This window comes from Haemorhous mexicanus, chromosome 23 (assembly GCF_027477595.1).
Source record: "Haemorhous mexicanus isolate bHaeMex1 chromosome 23, bHaeMex1.pri, whole genome shotgun sequence".
Lineage (NCBI taxonomy): Eukaryota > Metazoa > Chordata > Aves > Passeriformes > Fringillidae > Haemorhous > Haemorhous mexicanus.
In genome coordinates this window covers 2,445,859-2,468,359 of record NC_082363.1, presented here as the reverse complement: position 1 = coordinate 2,468,359, position 22,501 = coordinate 2,445,859, and the positions used below count along the sequence as shown (strand labels likewise).

At 47.1% G+C, this 22,501-nt stretch overlaps 1 protein-coding gene across 3 annotated transcripts; it reads left to right on the top strand.

Annotated features, from left to right (window-relative positions):
• The first annotated feature begins 167 nt into the window (after positions 1-167).
• On the top strand, positions 168-20,922 carry HP1BP3 (heterochromatin protein 1 binding protein 3). Of its 3 annotated transcripts, none has more exons than XM_059866491.1 (13): positions 168-253; positions 7,749-7,946; positions 8,355-8,457; positions 9,705-9,855; positions 10,203-10,362; positions 11,369-11,512; positions 12,338-12,418; positions 14,130-14,284; positions 14,980-15,070; positions 15,752-15,911; positions 17,888-17,999; positions 18,930-19,067; positions 19,795-20,922. In XM_059866491.1, exons 2-13 carry the CDS (start codon positions 7,851-7,853, stop codon positions 20,078-20,080), a joined length of 1,677 nt encoding a protein of 558 aa, XP_059722474.1. In that variant the 5' UTR covers positions 168-253; positions 7,749-7,850; the 3' UTR covers positions 20,081-20,922. The 3 variants fall into 3 exon arrangements, with proteins under 3 accessions (XP_059722474.1, XP_059722475.1, XP_059722473.1); XM_059866490.1 differs by lacking the exon at positions 168-253 and adding an exon at positions 1,026-1,044; XM_059866492.1 differs by lacking the exons at positions 168-253; positions 17,888-17,999; positions 18,930-19,067; positions 19,795-20,922 and adding an exon at positions 760-1,044 and having other exon boundaries at positions 15,660-15,797.
• Positions 20,923-22,501: the final 1,579 nt, after the last annotated feature.

Genomic DNA, 22,501 nt, shown 5'->3' with positions numbered 1-22,501 from the left:
CCTCCCCGCGCACGCGCGCGCTCTCGCGCGACGTGGAGGCGGTGGGGACGGAGTGGGGGGAGGGAAGGGGGCGGCATTCGAAAAATGCCCGCGGCCTTCCATTGGCCGGCGGCGCCACCCGGCCACGCCCCCCCGCCGCGCGCCGCGGCCCCGCCTCCCCCGCTCAGCCCCGCCCCTCGGCCGTGCCCCCCCCGGTCCCGCCGCCGCCGCCGCCGCCATTGGAGGCGCCGCCGCTTTGTGTCCGCCGGGCCCGGTGAGTCCCGGCCCCGCCCGCCCCCGGCGCCGCGCCGGGCGGGACACGGGGCCGCGCCCGGGAGGCCGCGGGTGCTGCGCGCGAGGCGCGGGGGCGGCCTGGCGGCGCCGCCGAAGGGGCCCCGGAACTGCCCTCAGCGCGTCCCCCCCGCCCTCCCTGCCCTGACAGGCCTGGGGGAGCGGGGGTGCCGTGACGGGGAGTCGCGACACGCTGCGCGGGCGCGGCTCGATGTCGCGGTGGGCTCGGACCGGCACAGGCCCGGGGAGGCGGCCCCGGGCCTCAGGTGTCCGCGGCCCCGGCGGGGCCTGGCGGGGTGCGGGCCCGCGGGCCCTCACAAAGGAGCTGCGGGGCTCAAACACGCCTCAAGCACGCCTCTTCTGTCCCGCCGACACAGGGCGAGCCCCGGGGAAGGTCAGCGGCGGAAGGGGCTGGCAGGGCCGCGACACAATAAATAATCGCTATTTATAAACTTAGGGAGCGCCTTGGCTCCCGCCGCGGCCTTCCCGCCTTCGGCCGCTCGGCTGTGCAGTTGTCTGGGGTTTTGCCTGCCCTAAGTCGCTTCCTCAACGCCCGACAAGTGCCACCACTCGAGGGGAACCTCAGTCTGGCTCCGCTTCCTAAAAGAGGTCCCTAATCGCCCCCGGCGCTGATAGCGATGGATAGAGACCTGCGTGTGAGGCTCCCGGCACCTCCGAGTGCCTCCCTGCCCAGGTGCTCGCAGCCTGCTTAAGGAATGTTAATCACCCTCCTCCCCATGGAGCACAGGTCCTCTATAGAGAAGGCTGTTCCAGGCAGGTTTCCGTTCCTGTATCGTTATCCTTCTTGCTGCTCGAGGCTCTGGGGTGGTTTTTGGTAAAATATCGCAAAGGTTTAAGGCGTGAAGAAACAGCTTCTGGGGTGGCTCTTGCTAGGTCATGGGGCCCCATCATCTTACCTGCTCCACCCGAGGACAGCTCCAGACTGGGAACACTGTTCAGAACAAATCCTTACCACGGGTATTTAAACTGTTTTCCCACTAACCAGTGTCTGCAAATCACTGGGGAGCTGCCCAGCCTGTGCTGCTGACGAAAAATTGGATTATGTGAGACTGTGGGTGTGATCTCTCCTTTATACAGTGTAGCAGGGACTGATCGCTGGCTAGTTTGTTTATAGCTGTGGTATTTCTCAGATACTCGGGTATTTCTCACTTCTTAGGAGCCCTACTGAATTATTTCTGGGTTAGCAAGTGTGTCACTTCCCCATTCTTAACTAACTGTTAAGTGTTGCACTCTGATTTCCCAGCACGTGACTTTTGTTTGCTTTGACCATAAATAGTATTTTTAGCATCTTCAAGAAAGAGTTGGCCAGCAATGTTTGGCAGGCAGCTCCCATTGAGGCGGGAAAGGTTCGGAAGTGCATGTGTTGGCAAACAGCGTCCCTTCTCCGTGAGAAGTGAGAGCAGAGGGACGTGAGTTCAGTTCAGGAGGGGAGGTGTTTGATGGACTGGGCAGGAGAGCACAGACCTTCCTCAGGTGATACTTCAAAAAATTGTTGGATAGAGTGGGAGATCCTTGGAAATCAGAAATGAATAGAGAAAAAAAAAAAAAGCCAAGCAAAACCCCCCCCCACATCATTCCTGTTGGGGGGAAGAACCCCCAACAAGTATAAATACCTTGAAAAAAAAAAAGGTGGCTTTTGGAGCTTTCTCTTGTTTACCTGTGTGAGCTTGCTAATTAATGATCTTCTCAATTCATCATGCACGTTGGTCAGCTCCTTGAACTGTTTTTGTCTTCAGAATATATTTTCCTGCATTTTTTCCCTTTCAGCTGACAGTGACATGTAAATCTCTTGGCAGTGTTTTGTTACAAGTGACCTGGGGTCCTCAGAGGATTTAAACTTCTGTGAGAGGGAATAGCAGTGTTACATTGATGGACTATAATGGGAAGTGTGGGTAGGTTTCTTACAGACTGCAATGAAATAATGGCTTTTATCATGTACAGTTTTGTCTGTAGAGTAATAAGTGATAGCTGAATAAGTAGTAGTTGGGAGGAGGGTTTATACTCTTGTTTTAAATTTAATCTATCTAGGCAAGGAGGAGATGGTCTATAAAGGGTTCAAACCCTGGTATGTAACACTTGCAGCCTAAATTTTCTTTCAGGTCTCAGCCGTTTGTCAAAATTCATGAAGTTGGATCCTGAATTAAGATATTTTATCCAAGGCTATGAAAACTTTCAGCAGGGGATTTTCATGTTGGAGCTGTTTTAACTTTGTGACCTGAGCTTGTTTTAAACTTAAAGCTGAACCCTGTGCAAGCTAATGGGGGTGATTTCATCCCTCAGTGGCCATGTGGCATAGACAGAGTGTGGAGAATTTGGATCAAGGGCCATTCTAGCCAAAAACTGTTCAAAACTTGTAACTGTTCCTCATAGCTTGTCACCATCATGATCCTGAGCATCAGTGTGGAGATGAATTCTTTTCAGACAGCCGTGCAGGCAGAAATTCTGCTTCATATTAATCCCTTGGCTGAAGTTTCTGTCAGTTTTAGGTATGATGATGGTGTAATTTAAGCTGCTTGCTGACTGTGGCTGTTTGGGGACATGAGGAAAAACCCCAGGGTGCAGGAATGGAAAATAATCCAGGCAACGGAAACGTTCTGCTCTTACTGCCTTCTGAGCAGGTCAGAGATTGCTGGAGAGAGAATCAGAAACTTGTAGTGGTTTTCTGTTGAGCTGGTGTTCTTTGTGTGGAGAACAGGGGAGGTGAGCCATGGGTGGTTACTTCTGTTTTAATAAGCACACGTGGGGATTGAGCTGGCTTGGGGTTGCTGGTGTTGGACCCTAACAGAGACAAGTGCTGAGCTCAGCCCTGGGTGGGAGCATCAGTCTTTAGTAATGTATCAAGTTGGGTTTTTTTTTTTTGTTGTTTTGGGGGGGGGGGGGTGTTGTTGGTTTTTTTGTTTTGTTTTGGGGTTTTGAGGGTTTTTTTTGTTTTCAGTGAAAGGAGCATCTGTGTGTGCTGAAGGGCAGGGTTCAATTTTTGCTGTGCTCTGTAAAACTCAGGACAGGCAAGGTGCAAGTTGGGTTGCATTCATGGCATTTGGAGTCAGAGGCTCAAATTCAACGCTGAAGGAAAATGTTTTCAAGTGGAAATACAACTTTAGGCTTAAAAACCCTTCCTTTGGGTCTCTGAGTGTAGGAATTCCTGTGGTTGGATGCCAGAAGTGTGAAGGATTTTTGCCTGTGTTCCCCTGAACCCTGAGGTAGATGGGGTTTGTTGTTTGCCCATACCCCGTGTAGGGAAGGAGGGGGTGGAAATGGACACTGTAACACAATTCTTCAGTTCCACTGAGGAATTGCTGCCTGGCAAGAGGGGAGCTCTGGGGTGTGTGTGCTGGACCCTGTTCCTGGTTAATTGAAACAAGCTGCTCCGTGCAGGGCTCAGGTAGCCTGGAGCAGCCCTGGGAGCCTCCAGTGCAGGAGAGCTGCAAATGCACACCTTGGAGCTGAATCAGGGGGAAATTCCAGGGACCTGGGACACCTCCTGGGGAATGGTGGCCCTAAGGACCAGGACAAAACTTGTTGGATGCAGCAGGAGTGATGGGAATGCCAGCTGTGCTCCGCACATGGGAAAGAGTTTCCAAGTGGGTTGACCAATAAGGATCAAAAGTTGGAACTGACTTTGTATTCTTTATTCAGTAACATATTTTATTAATCTGCAGGACTTTGGGCTGCTTTCAATGATTAAGTACTACTGGGCTGACTTAGCCAAGATCACAGGCAGCTCCCTGAGCTGGAAAAGCCAAAGGCAGAGGGCTGGGACACCTCAGCGCCCAGGCAGCAGCAGCCCCAGCTGGGAACTCCTGACAGACACATTTGTATCTGAGATGTTGCTGGGTAACATACTGTGACCCTGTAGATACTGAGGGTTTGACAAAGTATCTGCTGCTACCTGGGCTGGGCTTTTAGGGAACAGCTTGGAGGATTTCAGGGGCACAAAGCCTTTAAAGAGTTGTGTAGCTTACCATTTAGAAGGTGATGCATTTTGGCATGTTTGGATTTGCAGAAGTATTAACATTTCCTCTGCTTTTTTCTGCAGTTTCCAAGTCATTAAAATACTTTTGTGTATTACAGAGTAGTAAATAATTGTCAATAATCTCTAGCCTGGTTTTCAAACCCAGTTTTACTTTGCTTTCTGAGGCTTTTGGATAACAAACAGCTGTTCTTGCTTGCATCACTTGTCAAGTTGCTGGATTTGTAGCCCTTGACAACCTGCCTTCTAACCTGCAAGTGCATAAAACCTTTTTTTAGCCCTTTTGGACCTCATTTCTAGGCCCGTGTCGTGTGCTTTGTACCCAGTCACATCTAAGTACATCAATCACCTGTAGGTGTCGTGTGACAGTAAGGGGACACCCCACCGGCCCGGGATTGGACACACTTCGTCATTTTTCCATTGCATATTTGTTTTCAGCCTGCTCACCCTACCCTGAGTCCCTGTCAGTTGGAGTTGCTGCCAGCCTGACACTTGGAGTGCCACATTCAAAACCTAATTTATCCTGAAGCATTTTCTCTCAAAGGAGATTGAAGGCTGAGATAAGTTTAAAAATCTTACAGCCAGCACATTTTTTTTAAAATTCTTGTTTCTCTTTCATTAGTGGAGGGACTCCACACTTTGGAAATATTATCAAATATGTGTCTTACCTGAAGCCTCTCTTTATTTATTCCTAATGGTGTGGTAGTTCTGGAGGAAATTGCTATGGGTGGTTCAGACTAGTTCCTGAAAAACTCTCTGTGCTTTTGGATTTTCCATTAGCAGCTACTCCCTGAGCTGGGAGAGTGGACACATTCCTGCTCCTCTAGAAATCCAGGAGTTTGGGGGGGCTTGTTGCTTTTCAGCTCATTGCTGGATTGCCTGCTTTGGGATAACCAGTTCATTATAGTCTGGGAGCCTGTGAACCTGCAGTTTTCCTGGGGAAAAAGGGGTGTAACTCTGTGAGGAGTGACTTTCTGTACTTTGGTGAAGGTTAGTATCTTGGTGGTGTTTTCAGTGCTGATGTGATTCTGTTTTTCTGACAGTTGATCAGATTTAAACATTCATTAAAATCACCCAAAAACCACCTTGAAAACTGCATCCTCAGCTGGTGGCCTCTATCCCCTTTCAAGGCACAATGTTTGTTTGGTGTTTGTGTAAATGTAAAACACAGTTGTTACTTTGATTTTTTTATTGAGTGATGGTTGTGATTGTAGCTGTAGCTGTCTTTTGAAATAGTGTGTCCAGGTAACAGTTGGTTTGGGTGTCTTGATTTCCCCTTTACACAGATCTGGTTTATTTGGAGAGGGGAATGAGGTGTTCTAAATTGTCATTGCAAAACTTTTTCCTTTTTCGCTGTATCTTTTGGATGAACTGAAATCAGGACTGTTTGTGGATGCTCAGTGCAGAAAACCCCTTTTGATGCCCCTGTGGAAAGAAATGGGCTGAGCAGGCACAGTCCCTGCAAGGATGCTCTCCCAAGGAGGAGCTTCTGGCCTTGCCCCTGGAGATCAGTGCCTTGCAGTTGGGAGGGGATTGTCCTCCTGCCCTTTTGATTCCCTGGAAGATGATCCATGCCTGGCAATGCAGAGGCAATCAACAAGCCTGAATTTCTGCTGGATCCCAGTTTGTCTGCATGAATTGTAGGCACAGAAGTGAGGAACTGTGCTAAGTTCTACTCTTGAGAGCAAAAAGTCTCCAGTGCTTTATACACTCAGCTAAACAAAAGGGTTTTCAGAACTTGGGCAGTTTTAACTCAAAGCTGTTTTCATGCATGTGTCATGCAAGTCACACAGCTTAAAAATAATTAAACCCCAGGATCATGTCAGCCACAGTGTGGCTCGTGTGTGTTTTTTAATCCCAGGGAATGCATCTTTTGTAGCCCCCAACTGATTTCCCTGAGGGGGAATCTGTAGTTGGTTATTTTAAGAGTCACTTCAAATTTCTGGCATTTCCTTAAAGGGCTTTAGACTCTGCTTGCTAGAAGAAACACTGGATATTGAGCTGGAGCCTGGTGAAATTTTTCATTTCTTTTTCCTTTGACTCTCCACACTGAGGAAGAAAGGTTCCTTAAAACAGGCCAAAATTTTTTAAAGTGCTGTATTCTGTATATTCTAGTTGGCAATTAGAATATTTTCACATCCTGACATTTCACAAGAAATCTTCATGCATCTCATTTTTTGTTTTGTTGGCATGTGCTGTGTTTTGATCTTTCTGTTTTGTCTCAGAAGAAAACATCCAGTGCCATTGGGCTTTGCTTTCCCTGGGGCTGAGGCAGCACCAGATCCCTGTGGGTTTTCAGAGTGGCTGTTCAGTTCCTGTCAGAAGTGCCTCTGACTGATTAGGGATCCCCACTGCTGAGTAATGACAGGACTGTATTTTGGGGCAAGAAAATGTTGGTGTGATACAGAGCTGTGCAATGGGGAGAGCAGTGCTGAAACTGTGCTGAAAGTCAGCTTGAAAGCAGGGCTGGGGCTGGTGCTGGGTCTGTTCAAAAGGAAAACACCCAGGCTGGAGAAATACCGATTGAAAGAGAAACTTGATGGTAAGGGCCTCCTTTCTGAGCAAAAGGAGACCCCCAGAGGTGAAAACAGGGCATTTGGCTGTCTCTCTGGCAGGAGGGGAGGAGGGCAGGCTGAGCTTGATCTTTGGATGCAACTGGGACGGGTCCAGCTGTGGTTTGCTGGAAGTGAGGCTTTGTCTCTGAGGTTTTTAAAGGGGATGCTGAGAGGAAGTGAATGAGCCAATGAATCCTGGTTTTGTGATGGAATTAGTGGAGCCCCTCTCCTTAGGAGAGGCCAGTGCAGGCAGATGAGCAGCAGGTAAAAAAGGCTGTAAAAGCATAGTAGTGATAGGGGGTGAGACTTGATGAGGGTTAAACTAAGCTTAAACCATTTTTTGTCCACGACAGTGCATGTGTTTTGGAGCAGAGCTTTGGCAAGCTTATGTTTTCTGGTAGAAGGCATGGAAACTGCTCTTCTGATTGGTGTTTGTTTGTTTGTTTGTTTGTTTGTTGTCAAAAGATTCCTTAATTTCTTTAAATTGCATGGGGTTTAGTTTGAGGGGGCATGGCTTGTGTTCCCAATGCTTGCATCTTCTGCCTGGCAGATGTAATGGTGTAATGCTTTAGCTCCAAGTGCCAGATCCTGCTTTTACCCAAAGTCACTGAGTGACCACTTCCCTCACTCACAGTGCAATGGCTGCATCTCCTCAGTGCTTGCCCTTGACTTAGAGAGCCTTTTTATCTTTCAGCCATCTTCTAATAGAGCAGGTCTGGCTTGCACCTTCCCCATTTCTGCTCCACCCATAGCTCACCAGTTTGCATACATGTTTTAGCACCTTTGTTGAATGCAAGTGCTGCTTGTCAGTTGTGTTAGTCATGAGCTGTAAGTCATTTATCCTTTTCTTTTTAATCTTTAATTTGATAGATACGTGGACGTAGATGTTTTTGTTTTGTTAATTTTCACACCACATCTTTTCTGTACTTTAGGTTGACTCCTCACTGCACTGTGAAAACCATTAGGAAAAAGTCCTTGGGGTTAAATCCTGGGGCTCCACAGTTACCTGCACTTGGGTCTAGAAATTAATTTAAATGTCGACTGATCTGTCTGAAGCTGAACCCGTGCATCATAAGGCGCTTCCACTCTTAACGGGAGCTCAGCTGATCCACACGGACAAGTTAAGTGAGGTAGGGGCTGGCCCTTTCTCCAAGCTTGCCCTTGGATCAGTCCTTGACTTCCAGTCCTGCTCAAGGTTACTCAGTACTCTTTCTGCCCTGCTTCTAGGAAACTCGACTGGGAGTCTATCAAACTCTGCTTCCCCTTCCCTGCTTTCCCTGAGATGATGTGTCAAAATCCTCAAATGCTCATCTCATTTAATTTGGAATTGAAATTATTTCTTTTATAACTGTAAAATGTGGAACTATCCTCTCCTAGTATGCTTTGAAGAAGCTGGTTTGAGGGCTGCTGTCATTTAACATCCTAAAAAATCCAAACCAGAATATTTCTACCTATGCTGCTTTGATTTCCTTTAATCCCATTTCAAAACATTCCAGTTCTTTCCAGCACCTGTGCTGATTTTCACGTGCTTTTTGTAGAAAGTGGAAGACGACACGATGCCAATCCGCCGCTCGGTGAACGCTTCTTCCCGAGAAACTCCTCCCAAAAGCAAACCTGCCGAAGGGGAAGAGGTCAAAGCAGGTACAGTCATGCTTCTAGAGGGGGTTCCTGGATATCCAAACACAGCCTGGCTCTGAAACTCCTGGAAACCAAACAGCCAAGATGAAAATATTATTAATGTTTGGCTCCCTGTCACAGGCTTTTCCAGGATTTGTGTTTTGCAGACACTGTTTTCAGTCTGAACCCACTTGTTTTGTCTCTTATACCCTGTGTCACTCCAGACATGAAAATATGGCTAAATATTGTGCCTTTTAAGTTTGCACATCCTTTAGGGTAAAGAAATTATGACATTTCAGTAGCATCAGATAGATGGTTTAAGATCAAAAGGTTCAGTTAATGAATGGAAAAACAGAGTATTCAATTTTTTTTTCCTCAGTTTTTCTGTGCAAAAATGTTTTACCACAACATGTCATTCAATCTAGCCTGATATTAACATGACTGTTCTTAGCAGCTTGGCCTCAGTGTCCCAGAATGTGTCATTTCACTACTACAGTCACTTGGTTTCACTGATTTTGTCCTCTTTGGTGTCACAAGTGAAAAAACTACCTACAAAGCTGACTCTTAATTCACTGTGTGTTTTAAAGGCCTTCATGGGAAAACTGCACAGGAATGTATCAGAAGTGCTTAAGCTGCTCAGAGCAGCGTTGGTGGGCAGTTATTTATCCAAAGAGTGTGGGATTTAAGTTTATATGCATTTTTTCTAGTAGGCAGCCCAATCTTTAAGGCCTGTTCTCAGCTAAATGTACTTTTATGGATTTTTTATTTCCTTGGTAAGTTGATTTCTGACTGGCTTTGATCCTTCTGATATACAAGTTATACAAGTGCTCCTGCCAATGCACGTGCCACCTAAAGCTTTGCCAAGTTTGGGAAAATGTGATGGAATTGTAATTATCCTTCAGGTGCTTTTGTGTTTGAAAACAACTGGGTCATAAGCAAAGCTGCTTCTTAGAATCCCAGGCCTGTCTGCAACAGCAACTTGTGGAGTTAAGAGGAGAGCACTGTTGGAACTGGTTAATTGTGAAAATGTTGCATGATGTTTGCAGTTATTCTGGCATTTGAGGGCTGATTGCACCTTTGCTGAAGCTCTTTTCAGTACTTCTCTTCACTTTTTAAATTGCTTTTAAATAACACATTTAAGTTAGTGAAAATAAATCAGTGGGAAATAATTAGTGGGGTGTGTTCTGAAGTTTGGCTTTTGTTCTCTCTACCTTCCTAAAGAACAAAAGCTGGTTTTGGATGGTAACTTGATGCTTTTTCACATTTTCTAGATGCAGAAGTCACCTCTGAGGAATCTGCCTCTGTTGGAGAGGAGCAAGAGACTGAAACCCTGCCTGCTGCATCCAGTGAAGCAGAACAGCCAAAGGAACCGGAGAATGAAGGGAAGGAGGAAACAAAGTCCTCAGAAGAAACCAAAAAGGAGTAAGGCTTACTTGGCGCTGAATTTGGGTAGGATTCTGAAGGAAGTCAGGCTCTACAGAGAGAAAAGATAGTGGGAGAGAAAAGGAAAATGAGTGCCTTAAGGTGCCTCTCCTTAAGATGCTTCTAAAGAAGAAGCTCCTGATCACGTGGAGCTGTTGTTCTCAAACATGTGAAGCTGAATACCAATACAACCTCTCTCTTTCACTAATAGAAAGATCAAAGTAGTCCTTAAGTTACATTAAATAATGTCAGATATTCTGGGCTTTTTTTGTTGTTGTTGTTTTTGTCCTGCTTGTTGGCTTGTTTTAGTGCCTTTTGTCTCACTATTGCTCTGCATTTCCCCTAAGGGAAAAGGATCAGACTAAGGAGAAGGAGAAGAAGGTGAAGAAGACCATCCCTGCGTGGGCCACGCTCTCTGCCAGCCAGCTGGCTCGGGCACAGAAGCAGACTCAGATGGCAGCCACCTCCCGGCCCAAAATGGATGCCATTTTAACCGAGGCCATCAAGGTGGGCAGGACACAAATGGGGTTTTTCTTCCACTTGTGTTCTAAACCACTCAATTTCAGCTTGCTGAGGTGCAAGTGACAGTGCTGTGTGTTAGCAGAAAGCTGAGTGTGTAAGATGGGCGTGCTTGTCCTGGAAGCCTGACGTGTGAGTCCATGAGGATGATGAGGGGCCCTGTAGCTGATTTCTTTGTTTAGAATTTGTTTCCCTTCCTAATTACATTATGAGAAACAGCTAGGATGGCATAACCTGGTTGATTGCTGTCATAATTTTGTTTGCTGTGCCTCCTAGCCACATTTAACTTCATTTACCTGGATTCATCCATCTATTTGATACATGTGTTTTCTTTTAGCATTAACTTACTCTAACTCAGTACAGACAGAGATACTGTAAACCTGCATTCCAAAGTCTTGGTTTACTTGGTCTTGGTTTACTCAATCCCTCCTGACTGTAAGAGGAGATCTCTGCTGTTGTAGCTGTGCTGCTGCTCTCCCCTCAAGGCTTGGTCACTCACTTCAGAGGAGGCCTGGACCCACCAGCCTTAATCAAGATGGCATTTCCATCTATCTTCAAAAGATAAACTTCACCTTAGGTTTTGCTAGTTTACTGATGTCAATCCTCCATCTTAAAAAAAAGAAAATTGGCAGGTTGTTCCAGCTTAATGATTACTTAGTCTGGCATTAATAAAGTGTTAGTAAATCAGTTGTGCAGTGTTGCCAAAAGGATACTATTTTATATTTTAAGCCATTCTGTGTGAGGGCTTCAGAGCAGGGGAGTAGCAGATATGTGCTTGCTGTGCTGCTTTTGGGTTGTTTGCCTTGCTCTTTAGCTACTCAGAAGAGAGAAGTTAAGTATTTTGTTAGTCATGTTTTATACTTGATTCACAGTGGGAAAAAGGCCAGCCCTGGCATCCTGTGGTGGCCTGTGTGCATCAGTGCAATCTCTATTCTTCCACCCCACTCAGATAATTCCAGTGTGGGTGGTTTCTAATGTTTTGGGTCTGTTTCAGGCCTGCTTTCAGAAGAGCGGTGCCTCGGTGGTTGCAATACGGAAATACATCATCCACAAATACCCTTCCCTGGAGCTGGAGAGGAGGGGATACCTCCTGAAGCAAGCACTGAAAAGGGAGCTGGAGAGAGGAATCATTAGGCAGGTAAGAGCTGCTTTGTGGAGTAGCACTGGAGATGGTATTGCTGAAGAGGGACTATTTCCAAGGGTCTGGAGTGCCAGGACAAGAAGGAATGGCTTCAGAGTGCCAGAGAACAGTTAGATGGGGTATTGGAAAAAGATCCTTCCCTGGGAGGGTGGGGAGCCCTGGGTGCCCAGAGCAGCCGTGGCTGCTCCTAGATCCCTGGCAGTGTTCAAGGCCAGATTGGATGGGCTTGGAGCAACCTGGGATAGTGGAAGGTGTGCCTGCCCATGGCAGGGGTAGAACTGGGTGATCTTTAAGATCCTCTTCATCCAAAACCATTCCACGATTCTGGGAACTGCATAAGAATTCCTTAACTCCATTAGAAGGTCTGTGGAATGAGCATGTTCTCCCTCGTGGAGGTTCCTCAACCTCTGTCACTGCTTTGTTGGACACTGGCAGGATTTCAGCACTGTTGTGTTAGTTGCTTGCTTGGCACCGTTGGTTTTTGTGCAATTCCTACTGGTTTTGGGTGTTGTGTCACACAGCATTGCAGCAGCACGTGACTCCAGCAGTGTCACTTCTGCAGCAGTGTGGGTTTTAACTCTGTAATTTTTGCCTGTGTTATCTGTGAGGATCTCTTGGTCAGCACAGCAGAATATGTCCTAATGCCTGGCTGCAGTTTCTGATCTTACTGAAGCTTTAGTGTGTTCAAGTCAGGCCTGTGCTGTAAAAACCCACTGCAGGGTGACAGTGCATTCAAAATCTGCATCATGATGAGTTCCTCTCATGTTGTTAATATTCTGAGTTACTCTGTTAAGGGCTGAAATTTACTTTCTCTTGAACCAGGTGAAAGGAAAGGGAGCTTCTGGGAGCTTTGTGGTGGTGTCTAATGCAGGAAAAACTGTTCCAAAATCCAGAGACAGAAAGGTAAGATGGATCATTTTAAACAACACTCTGAAATGTACTGCACTGAAACACATGTACCTTACCCCACGTTCTCAACCCAGTGTTCTCCTCCTTCCTGTGCTTTTTCTCCCCAAGTACACCAATTAAGACACCCATCCCACTGATATCAGAAAGCTGCTATGAGGAATTAAACCCAAGTCAAATGATCAAAATCTCAGTTTTAAAATGTTTACATTAACCCCATAGGCTTTGGTTCAGAGAGAGAAAACTGAATAACCATGAAACTCTTCTTCTGTCTTTACTGGGCAGAGAAAAGTTCCTCTCAGGTATTGGAAGAAAGTTTTATGCTACTGCTGTGTGTGTTTATCTGTTGTGTGGATAAAGGGAAGACTCCAGTCTTTAGGACTGAGGGGAATGTTTTCCCATCAGCTGTGAGGTCAGAGAGAGGAAAAAGAAAATATCCTAAGGCTTCTGGAAGAAAGCTGCTGATGCTCAGTGTTGTTGGGGAAGAGGATGGTTTATTGAGCTTCACAGTTAGTTGTGGTTCCAGCACTTCTGATCTCTACTCCATGCTGTGTTGGGTGTGTGAAACACATTCCTAACGCTGCAGTTACAAAATGTTTAGATGGAATTGCCAATCCCTTGGGATTAGACAATTGACCTTAGACATGTAACACCTTGGTGGTCATCTCCTGCCTCCTGGGGAGACCAAAAGCCCTAAAACTGAACTTGGTGTAGGGCCCTGGAGGAAACTAATTGCAGTTCACTCACTGGCTCCACAAGAACTGTGAGCAAGGCAGCCAAGACCTGCTGACACATCACCTCTCTCTGCAGCATATGGGTGTCTTTGTTCCCAGTAACTTTCTCTGCGTTGCAGCAAAACAAATGTTTTGGATTAATTTGGCTGGCAGGGGAGCAGCTCCCTCTCCCATTGCACTGTTTGCAGAGCTGCTGTTCAACATCAAATCACGGAGCTTCAGCACATTTTCTGTATAAAGAACAGACCATTTTTCCATGATCGTCCCCTCTCATAGTAACAAAAGGGGTGGAGTAAAACTCAGAATGGAACGTTGGCTTCAATCAAGGTTTTATTGTGTTGTTTCAAAAAAAAAAAAAAAGGACTCCTGTTTAGCTGTTCATTTTGGGGATAGGGAAGACTTGATTTGATTTGTGTAAACAGGTTTTGTCTTGGATGAGTTTTAAGTTTTGTGTCAGCATGTATCATCATCTTCACAGAAAGGGTTGTAAAAGCATTGGCACAGGGGATCCAGGGAGTCACCATCCCTGGTAGTCTTCAAAAAACCTGTAGATGTGGCACTTGGGGCCATGGGCTGGTGGTGAATATGTCAGTGCTGGGTTAATATTTGCACTTGATGATCTTGGAAGGCTTTTGCAGACTGAATAAGTCTGTGATTCTATGATTTTTCTTCTGTCTCACTGAAGTGTGGCAGAGGAAAATGTCTATAGCAAGAGGAAAGAAATAATTAAAAATACAGATGTTAGGTACTCAGCAATTTTTATTTGTAAAGCCTTTCTAAAACTCCTGTGAAAATTCAGACATTTTTTCTGTATATCTCATAAACTGCAAACTGTTTTAAGTTGTTAAAGAGCTGCCTTACAGCTCCTGAGTTTCCAGCTCAGCAGCCAGTGTCAGTACTTACCCCACATGTGGGGATAACCCAGAACCCAGAGTTTTAGGCCCTGCTGATGCTTGCAAGTCTGTGTGTTCCAGAAAAGCACTTCAGCCCTGAGCGCAGAGCAGCAGGTGAAGCTGGAGGACGTCCTGCCACTGGCCTTCACCCGCCTGTGTGAGCCCAAGGAAGCTTCTTACAGCCTGATCAAGAAATACGTGTCTCAGTATTACCCCAAACTCAAAGTAGATATTAGGTAAGTGCTGGAGTTGCTTTAGCAAGCAGAGAACTGGGGAAACTGGGCCTTCCTCTGGTTCTATCTCGCTTCATGATGATTCAATCTGGTATTTAAGCCAGCTGCTGCTCTGAGTTGCAGGGCCCGTGGGAAAGCTTGAGGAAAAGCTGTGCCTTTTCTTGTGTCCCTGACACCACCAGCAGTGCTGCTCTGTACACCTTAACCATACCCACATCCCTTTACTGCCTGGATGTGAAGGGCTCTCCTCAGGGTCTCATGCCCCTTGGATTTGGATGCTTTAGCCGGCACATACATACAGCCATCTCTGAGCTGATCTATATGGAGCGAGTTGGGCCTTGACGAGCAAAACTAGGAAAACCTTGCGTGTCATCTCTATCAGAATTTTGTCAGCCCTTGTTTGCCTGTGAGCTGAGTTCCCACCATGTCCAAATGTGCTGTTCAAGGTGAGTAGGTTCTTGCCAGGGCTGTGTCCCCGGAGCTGCCGTGACACCGAGCCTGTGCCGCCACTCAGCTCTCAGCGTGGTGCCACCTTCTGCCCGGGCAATGAGCCTCACTGACAGGTCTCCATTTAAAGTGTCTGCATGTAGGCAGATGCTCTAAGTGCTGCTCTGCTCACATGCTGCAAGTGCTGTTTCTCTGTTTGTTTTTGGAGCTGTCAGTGTGTGTCAGTAAAGCTTTCTCCTCCTGTGTTTCAGACCCCAGCTGCTGAAGAATGCCCTGCAGAGAGCTGTAGAGAAGGGCCAGTTAGAGCAGATCACAGGGAAGGGAGCATCTGGGACATTCCAGGTCAGAGACTGGGTTCATCCTTGTTGACCACAAGCCTCGGATGTCAGTTACTACGCCCTGTCCCCTGGTTTCCCTGGGCAGCCCTTTCTTCAGCAGTCTGTCATGCTCAGCACTTGTCCAGCTATGAAGCAGTAGGACTCTTGTTCTCCTCTCAGTCTCCATCTCAGGAGCAGACCCCTGTTCCCTTGCTGAGCATGCTGCATGCACTGCTCAGCTCTGACTCACCAGCACAGTAGGGAGCTGGTGGGGTAAGCTTTCCTTTCCATCCCTCACTGGAAGTGCAGCAGGTACCCCAGATGCCTGCAACATCTTTTACTCATGTGTGTGCCACAGAAGTCTCTTGGGTACATTTGGTCCGTGGGATGGAGGAAGATGTGATTTATTTTGCTTTCCTTCCTCCCCTGAGCAATAGGCCCTTAGACTGCCACATCTGCCACATCCTTGCAGTGTATTTGGGGGCTGGGGTGAGGTGTTGCTGATAAAGCCCCCCAGGCCAGCTGACTGACTAGGCCTGTCCTCCCACCTACAGCTGGGAGAGCAGCGTTCCCTGTGCAGTGTTTTAATATTAAACGTATCTGTGCTAATGCAGGAGCGCCGACCCACCTGGTGCAGAGGAGCTTGTCCTGACCTGGTTTGGGAGAATTTTGTCTTGATGCTTTTCTCTTCCTCCTTGGAAAATAGCTGAAGAAATCAGGGGAGAAGCCCCTGCTGGGTGGGACTCTGATGGAAGATGCCATCCTGTCTGCTATTGCGGCCATGAACGAACCGAAGACCTGCTCCACCACAGCGCTGAAGAAGTATATCCTGGAAAATTACCCAGGGACCAACTCCAACTTGCAGGGTAAAGTACTGATCCCTGTACTGCTTCTATTCTGCATGCTGAGAGTCCTGCAGCTGCAGATGTGCCTGTGCAGCACCTTTTATCTGCTCTGTTGAGCTTGCAGGGAGCTGCAGCTGCTCAGTCCTTTGTGCTGCAGAGATGTTCTGGGGTTTTAGTTCCCATCAGTCGCTTTCAAGCCTGTTCCTGAGACAGAATGCACGATTCTCTTGTCTGTAGCCAGGAAGGGGGAATAGTATTTAAGTACTTCATTGTTCTTAAATCACCAAGTTGATTTCATATCACTCTGCTTTGAAAGGGACAGCAGCTTGACATCAATGCAGTTCTAATTGCTTTTTATTGAGAGAACTTGTGTAGTTTAACTTTTTAAAAAAATTCACAAGTACCCCTCTTACTGATTTGTTTGAGGCCCTACTTTGCATCTGATTTTTAAAAGGTCAAGCAAATAAGGAGAAAAGCCAATTGTATTTTATTTGGAAGGGAGATTTGGCATGTCTTTGCTCCCAGGAGTGACACTAATGTCTGGTTTGACTTTTGCCTGATCAGAGGCTTTAAAGCAGATGTTCTGGTGGCTGATTTGGGTTATTTGGGCTGAGCCCCCATGCAGTTGGTTGGTGCTGGAGGACCATAGAGACAGGCTGAGGTCCCAGTGGTCTCTGCTCAAACCTGAACATAGATCAGTTTGTTCCTGTGGTGTCACCGAGCTGGTGCGGGTTCCTCAGGAGCAGAGAGGAGATTTCTGATCCCACAGTCTTTACCCAGAGCTGGAGCACAGCATCAGCACAGCTGTTTGGTGCTGGGTTACTGACACACAGCACAGGAGTAAGGACTGAAGAAGCTGCCCTGAGGCCTTCTGCCAATTAGAAATTGATGCTGAGTGAGACTTCTTAATCTCGGGGCAGGGAAAAGAGGTTCCAGGCTTCCTAAGCCCTTGCATGGTTTATTTTCAGGACCATTGGAAATGTCCCTGGTCCTTAGGGCCTGTGCTGAGCCAGCCTCCAGTGCTTGTCACTCCTGCAAGGCCGAAAAGGAAATCTCAGCTTGCAATCTGTTGTTTTCTTTCTCCTTCCGTTACATAAAAGGAATTTTGATGATCTCTGCTTTGTTCTGAGAGAACCGGAGGAAGATCTGGTGAGATGTGAAAAGCAGGCGGGTACACACTGCAGAGCAGAGCTCTCCTCTCCTCCCCAGTTTCTGGCTCACTGCAGAACTGGACTTGACTGGAGTCAAGTCCCTTACGTGCTGTTGTTGACCTTTGACACCCAGAGTGAAACCAGCCTTGTGGTTATAAAAACTTTGGAACGTGCTAGAGAGCGAGCCTTGTTTTTTTCCTGGGAGCACAATATGTAAATGGCCCCTCTAATTCAAGCTGAAAATGGTTCTGAACTGACTAAACAACCCAAGCCCTTTGCCAGAGACAAAGATCCCCTGTGCTTGCACAGTTTGAGTTTCAGTTCTTACACAGTACAGAATGGAATGGCTGGAATAAAAGTCTGGAATAGAAGACTGGAATAAGAAGTTCATTTGTTGTATTTCTAGACTAAATATTTTACCCTTTAAAGAGCACAACAAAAAGCAAACCACAGTATGGGTAAAGATGCAGCACATACAACATTTAGAACATGAGGAGATCAAAACCAGAGTAAAAGGCTTGTTTTAAAGCACACTTTGGAGGACATTCTGAGACCTGGCTAAATTTGGACAGAGGTAGTTACACAGTACTCTTGAATGACTTATGAAGGAGCATCCCATGATCAGGACATCAGATATGTGCAATGTTCTCAACTCCTTCCTTTGGAGAGTTTAAAGCCACTCTTACCAGGTGCTCAGGAGGAATATCTTGTATCTTCCTCAAACTGACTGAGAGGATTTCCCATCCTGACTCCAGCTCTGATTTCAGAGGGCACAGTAGAGAGCAGTAAGATCAGACAAGAGGATAAAGATAGTAACACAACCTTTCTCTGATTTCTTTTTCACAGTGCATCTACTGAAGAGAACCCTGCAGAAATGTGAGAAGAATGGCTGGATGGAGCAAATTTCTGGGAAGGGCTTCAGTGGAACCTTTCAGCTTTGCTTCCCTTATTATCCCAGGTAAAGAGCTTGTCTGTAAAATGATGTTCAGGAGTTTTGCACAGCTCAGGTATCAGAACTGGAGTTCATGAGCCAGCCTCCTATTTACAGGGAGGTTGTGGAGGTTTACTCACTGGTGAACTGCCACATTGTCACCCATGCTCTGGATAATGGCATTACTTGGGTGAACAGAAAGCTGACGTTGTTTGCAAGGGAAGCTTTTAAGGGCAGTAGAAACACTGGGCTCCCTGTTCTCAGGTAGTCTGTTGTGCTGCTTTTGTTGCAGGCTGGGCTATTTAGGTGTTCTGTGCTAAAACCAATTCACCTGAGCAGGGAGTGGGGTGGGTTCTCCATGCCAGGATGCTCCCAAGGAGCAGGACCCAACCGTTCCTTCCTTAAGGGAGGGGGGGAGGAAGGATGACCTAGATTAGCTACTCTGAGTCTAAACCAGCCTTTCTTCTCTTGCTGTGAGTTGATACTGTGCTGGGCCATGTGGAGCCCTGGGATGAGGCCTTGGTGTCCCAGGAAGAGCCAAATGGCAGCACAGTCATTGAAGTGCCTGCTCCCCAGCTCCCTTTATTGCACATGTGAGCCCCCACAGCTTCAGCCATGCTTAGCTGCTGAAGTCTGATCCTGCCCCTTCGCTGATCCTCTCCCTGGGTTTGCAGGGAAGGAGCAATGAAGGATAGGAAAAATGGGGAAATGGAGAAGAGACAGCTTAGGGCTGGTACATTCCCAGGCTGTCATGTTTCTGCCATTGCAGAGACTAATTAACCTTGGTTTGGGACAGCAGCAATCACAGAATTCCTGGGGGTATTTCTGGATTGGGCTAAACCTGTAACCTTAGGGGGAAGCTGCAGTGCCAGAGGAGAGCCAGGGTCACCCAAGGCTTGCCTACCCTGGAGTTGTACCTTAGAAGCAAATCATGCTCTGACCAGACCCCTCTTGTAGCCCAGATGTGCTCTATCCAGAGAAGCAGCAGGATGAGGATTCTGAGGAATCTGATGAGGAAGAAGAGGAGGAATCTGAGGAGGAAGAAGAATCTGAAGAGGAAGAGTCTGAGGAGGAAGAACCACCACCAAAGAAGAGGTATGGCAGCATGAAAGATGAGTGGGCTCCTTTGGATGAAATAAATGTCTGTCACAGCTGTAGAGTGCTCAGGTGTGTCTCTTGCTGTGGTCACCTGTCACCTGTCTCTTGCTGTTGCTCACAGATGTTGGCAGAAGTTTCTAGTCATTCCTTATTCCAGAGATACTGACCTCCCCCATTCCATAATTTGAAGCCTTCCTCTTTTCTCCTCCAGATGAGAGAGAGGCTGTGTTTATTCTTTGTGTTGCCTTTAGTCTCCTGCTTTAGAAAGTGTGATGTTTCACATGGAACTTTTTGTATTTATTGTTTTCTTCAAAGAATTCTTCCCTACAGTAATTATTTGCAGCTCTGTGGCCAGATATGGGACCTGCCTCACTCAGAATTTGGACTTAATATGAGTGTTTGTTAAGTAATAAAATCCCATTTAGAGAGGAGAGATAGTGCTTAAGGCTCTTAATTGTTCTGACAGCTGACTGATTCACTGTCATTATTTATATGTTTATTTGCCTAACAAAGGGGTTGGAAGCTGGCAGCTCTGTGGCAATGGGAAGTGCTCAGTGTAGAGCTACCAGAGGAGCTCTTGCTCTTTGGGATTTAGCTCATGGAATGTACTGGCAGAGGACAGGAATGCCAAGATGTGCTTCATTTATGCAAATTGCTGACAGCAGCTCTGCTCTGGGTACCGTTTGTGCCTCCACTGAGCTCCTGTGCTGTCTCTTCCTGACAGGATGCAGAAGAGACCACCCCCCAAATCCCGGAGCAGGGCCCCTCCGATGAAGCGAAGAGAGTCCAAACCCAAGCCAAGGAAAACCCCCACCGCCCGCCGGGGCAAAGCAAAGCCCCCTCCCAAGGTGAAAACCCCTGCTAAGAAAGCCAAACCAGCAGCCCCAGCCATCAAGAAAGCCTCCAGTGGCAGCTCTTCCAAGAAACCAGCAGCCAGTGGGAGGAAGGAAGTGAAACCCTCTGCCAAGGGCAAATCCACCATGAGGAAATCTCTCCGGGCAAAAAAGTAAAATGTTTCCAATGTCAGGGAATCCCATGGTCAAATCCACAATCTTGTTTTATAAGTCAATGTGCATTTGTATTTTAGTTCTGATGCTTAAACACTTCTTTAATTTTTTTTTAATTTTTTTTTTCTTGAATGATGGGGAAAAGCTGAAAACTAAATCAAACCAACCCAAGCATTTGTTAGATCTCGATGCTGTGCCTCGTGCCTGCCCCTCCCCTGGAACGAGTCATCTTTACTTTCTGCAATAATTTTAGGACTTTTCTAGGACGTCTCTAATCTGTACATTTATGGTATTCCACGTGGGTTTCGGGGGGGGAGGGTTGGCTTTTAAAACAATTCTTCAGAGAAGATCTTTATACCTTTAGACAGCAGGAACAGGATGATCAGGGGAATGAGATTCTTTACTGAGAAGGTGCCGTGGCAGAGGAGTCCTCCCTAGACCAAGGTCCTTGGTGCTCCCGTGAGGGAGCTGTGTACAGACAGCACTTGCACTGAGCCCTGAGGTGCTGCTCTCCTCAGCCACAGGCCCAGGGCTGGCTGCTGAGTCGGATCCTTGGCATCTCCTGAGGGTCTGGTGCCAGAGGGGCTCCAAAAGGGGCAGCTCTCCGTTAGGCGGGTGATTTGAATTAGTGTTTCCACACCACATCTGTTACCTTAAAACCAAAATATATCAAAGTCTTCTTGAATCCAACTTTCAAATGTTTTTAAGAGATGAAAAGCCTGAGTTTGTCACCTCTTGTTTACCCTTTTTTAAAGAGAAGTTGGAGAGCTATACAATTGCTAATGTAGAGATGTTGATAAGTGAAGAACATGCGGTTTGCTAAAATAAAATGAAACTAGATTCCAGGCCTGCCCTCTGTGTCCATTCTCTCCTTGCCCCAGCTTCTCCTCCTGGAAAGGTAGAGAGGAGGGAATACAGTCACCATGGATGGCTGCAGGGGCAGATCTTTGTTCAAAGCCAACGTGGTTTAGCCTGAGCTGCTGCTCTGTAGTTGGACCAGCTCCTGACCTTTTTCTTCCCTGGTTTCTCTGGAGACAAAGGTGAGTGGGAAAAAAAGCTCTGTTGGAACCTCTTGCTGATCCTCTTCTCCCCTTGTCAGTGATCAGTGAGGACAAAAATCCCAGGTGAAGCCTCCTCCCCTGGCCCTGCTCCCCAGAGCAGCATGTGCCTTCACATCTCGCCACCTCCCCACTCAGCTGTGCCCAGGCAGCGATGCCAATGGGACCTGACAGTCTCCAATGTGCTGCTGCAAAGAGCTGTGAGGAGGGGAGTTACACAGAAAGGGGGGGAAACAGCTTCATTGAATTTATTCTTTTCAGCTGCTGTCTCAGTGTGCTACCTCTAACTGGGAGTTAAAAAATTCATGTAGAAATGGCCTAAATTGTTCCCAACCCTGTAAGAAGGGTACAAACAGCAGGTTAGAAATCACAGCTGATGGGAAAACAGAGTGAAAGCTCTGATCAAAGAATGATCCACAGGGATGTAAAGCAATTAGAAACATTAGTTGATGGCTTGTTCCTGGGGCTGCTTGTACCGAAGCTGTGGGATTTGTTAGCATTGTGGTGAGATGAATTGGAGAAACTTCTCAGTGCTGGCATATTTATGGGGACAAGGAGTCTTCACCCAGGTGCTGGGCATTTTTCAGCCTCCCTCCTCCCAATGGCATCCCTGCACCAACAATCCCATGGGTATTCCTTAAAACACTGCTCTGGATGACACAGAGTTTTCACATCTGAGCAGGAGCACCTTGAATTAAGAGTTGTGCCAAAACCTTGGTCATCACCAGACTCTGGCTGTGGTTTGAATTAAGTGATTTCTGCACACTGAACCAAAAAAAAGTCACAGGGTTGGTTGTATTTAATCCAAGGGAGTGATCCAGGACCAGTGACTGGGATTGAATGGGTAAGTCTTCACTGCCTGCAGAGCAAACACCTTCTGGGGGGTTCTCTGCCCCTCGCTCTTCCCCAGTCTCTGCTTCCTGGCCAGACTGGGCTCCATTCTGTTGTTTCTTCAACCCCATCTGTCCCTTTTTTTTTTTCCCTTTTCTTCCACAGTTTCTCTGCTATCCATGATGGGGTGGCTCTGCCATCGCAGCTCGCGGTGTCTTGAAGCAGCTGGTGCTGGCAGTGAGCCAAAGGCTGAATGGTGCTGGTCAGACCCTTTTCCTCACACCCTCGCGGTTGCTGGGGCACGAGACAGGGGTGTTTGGGTGCAGTGCCGGGGGTTAGACTCCATCTCCTCCCCAAACTACTGTTTTCCCATTCCGGGAGCCAAGGTGGGACTGGGGGCAGCTTCCTGGGGAGGGTGTGAGGGAGGCTCTGGGTTACGTGGTTGCTCTGCAGTGAGGCCAGAGCCACCTCTCTTCATTTTTATTCCATCAAAAGCAGGCAGCAGTGGGCAAAACTCCACAGGGACTGTAGAAAT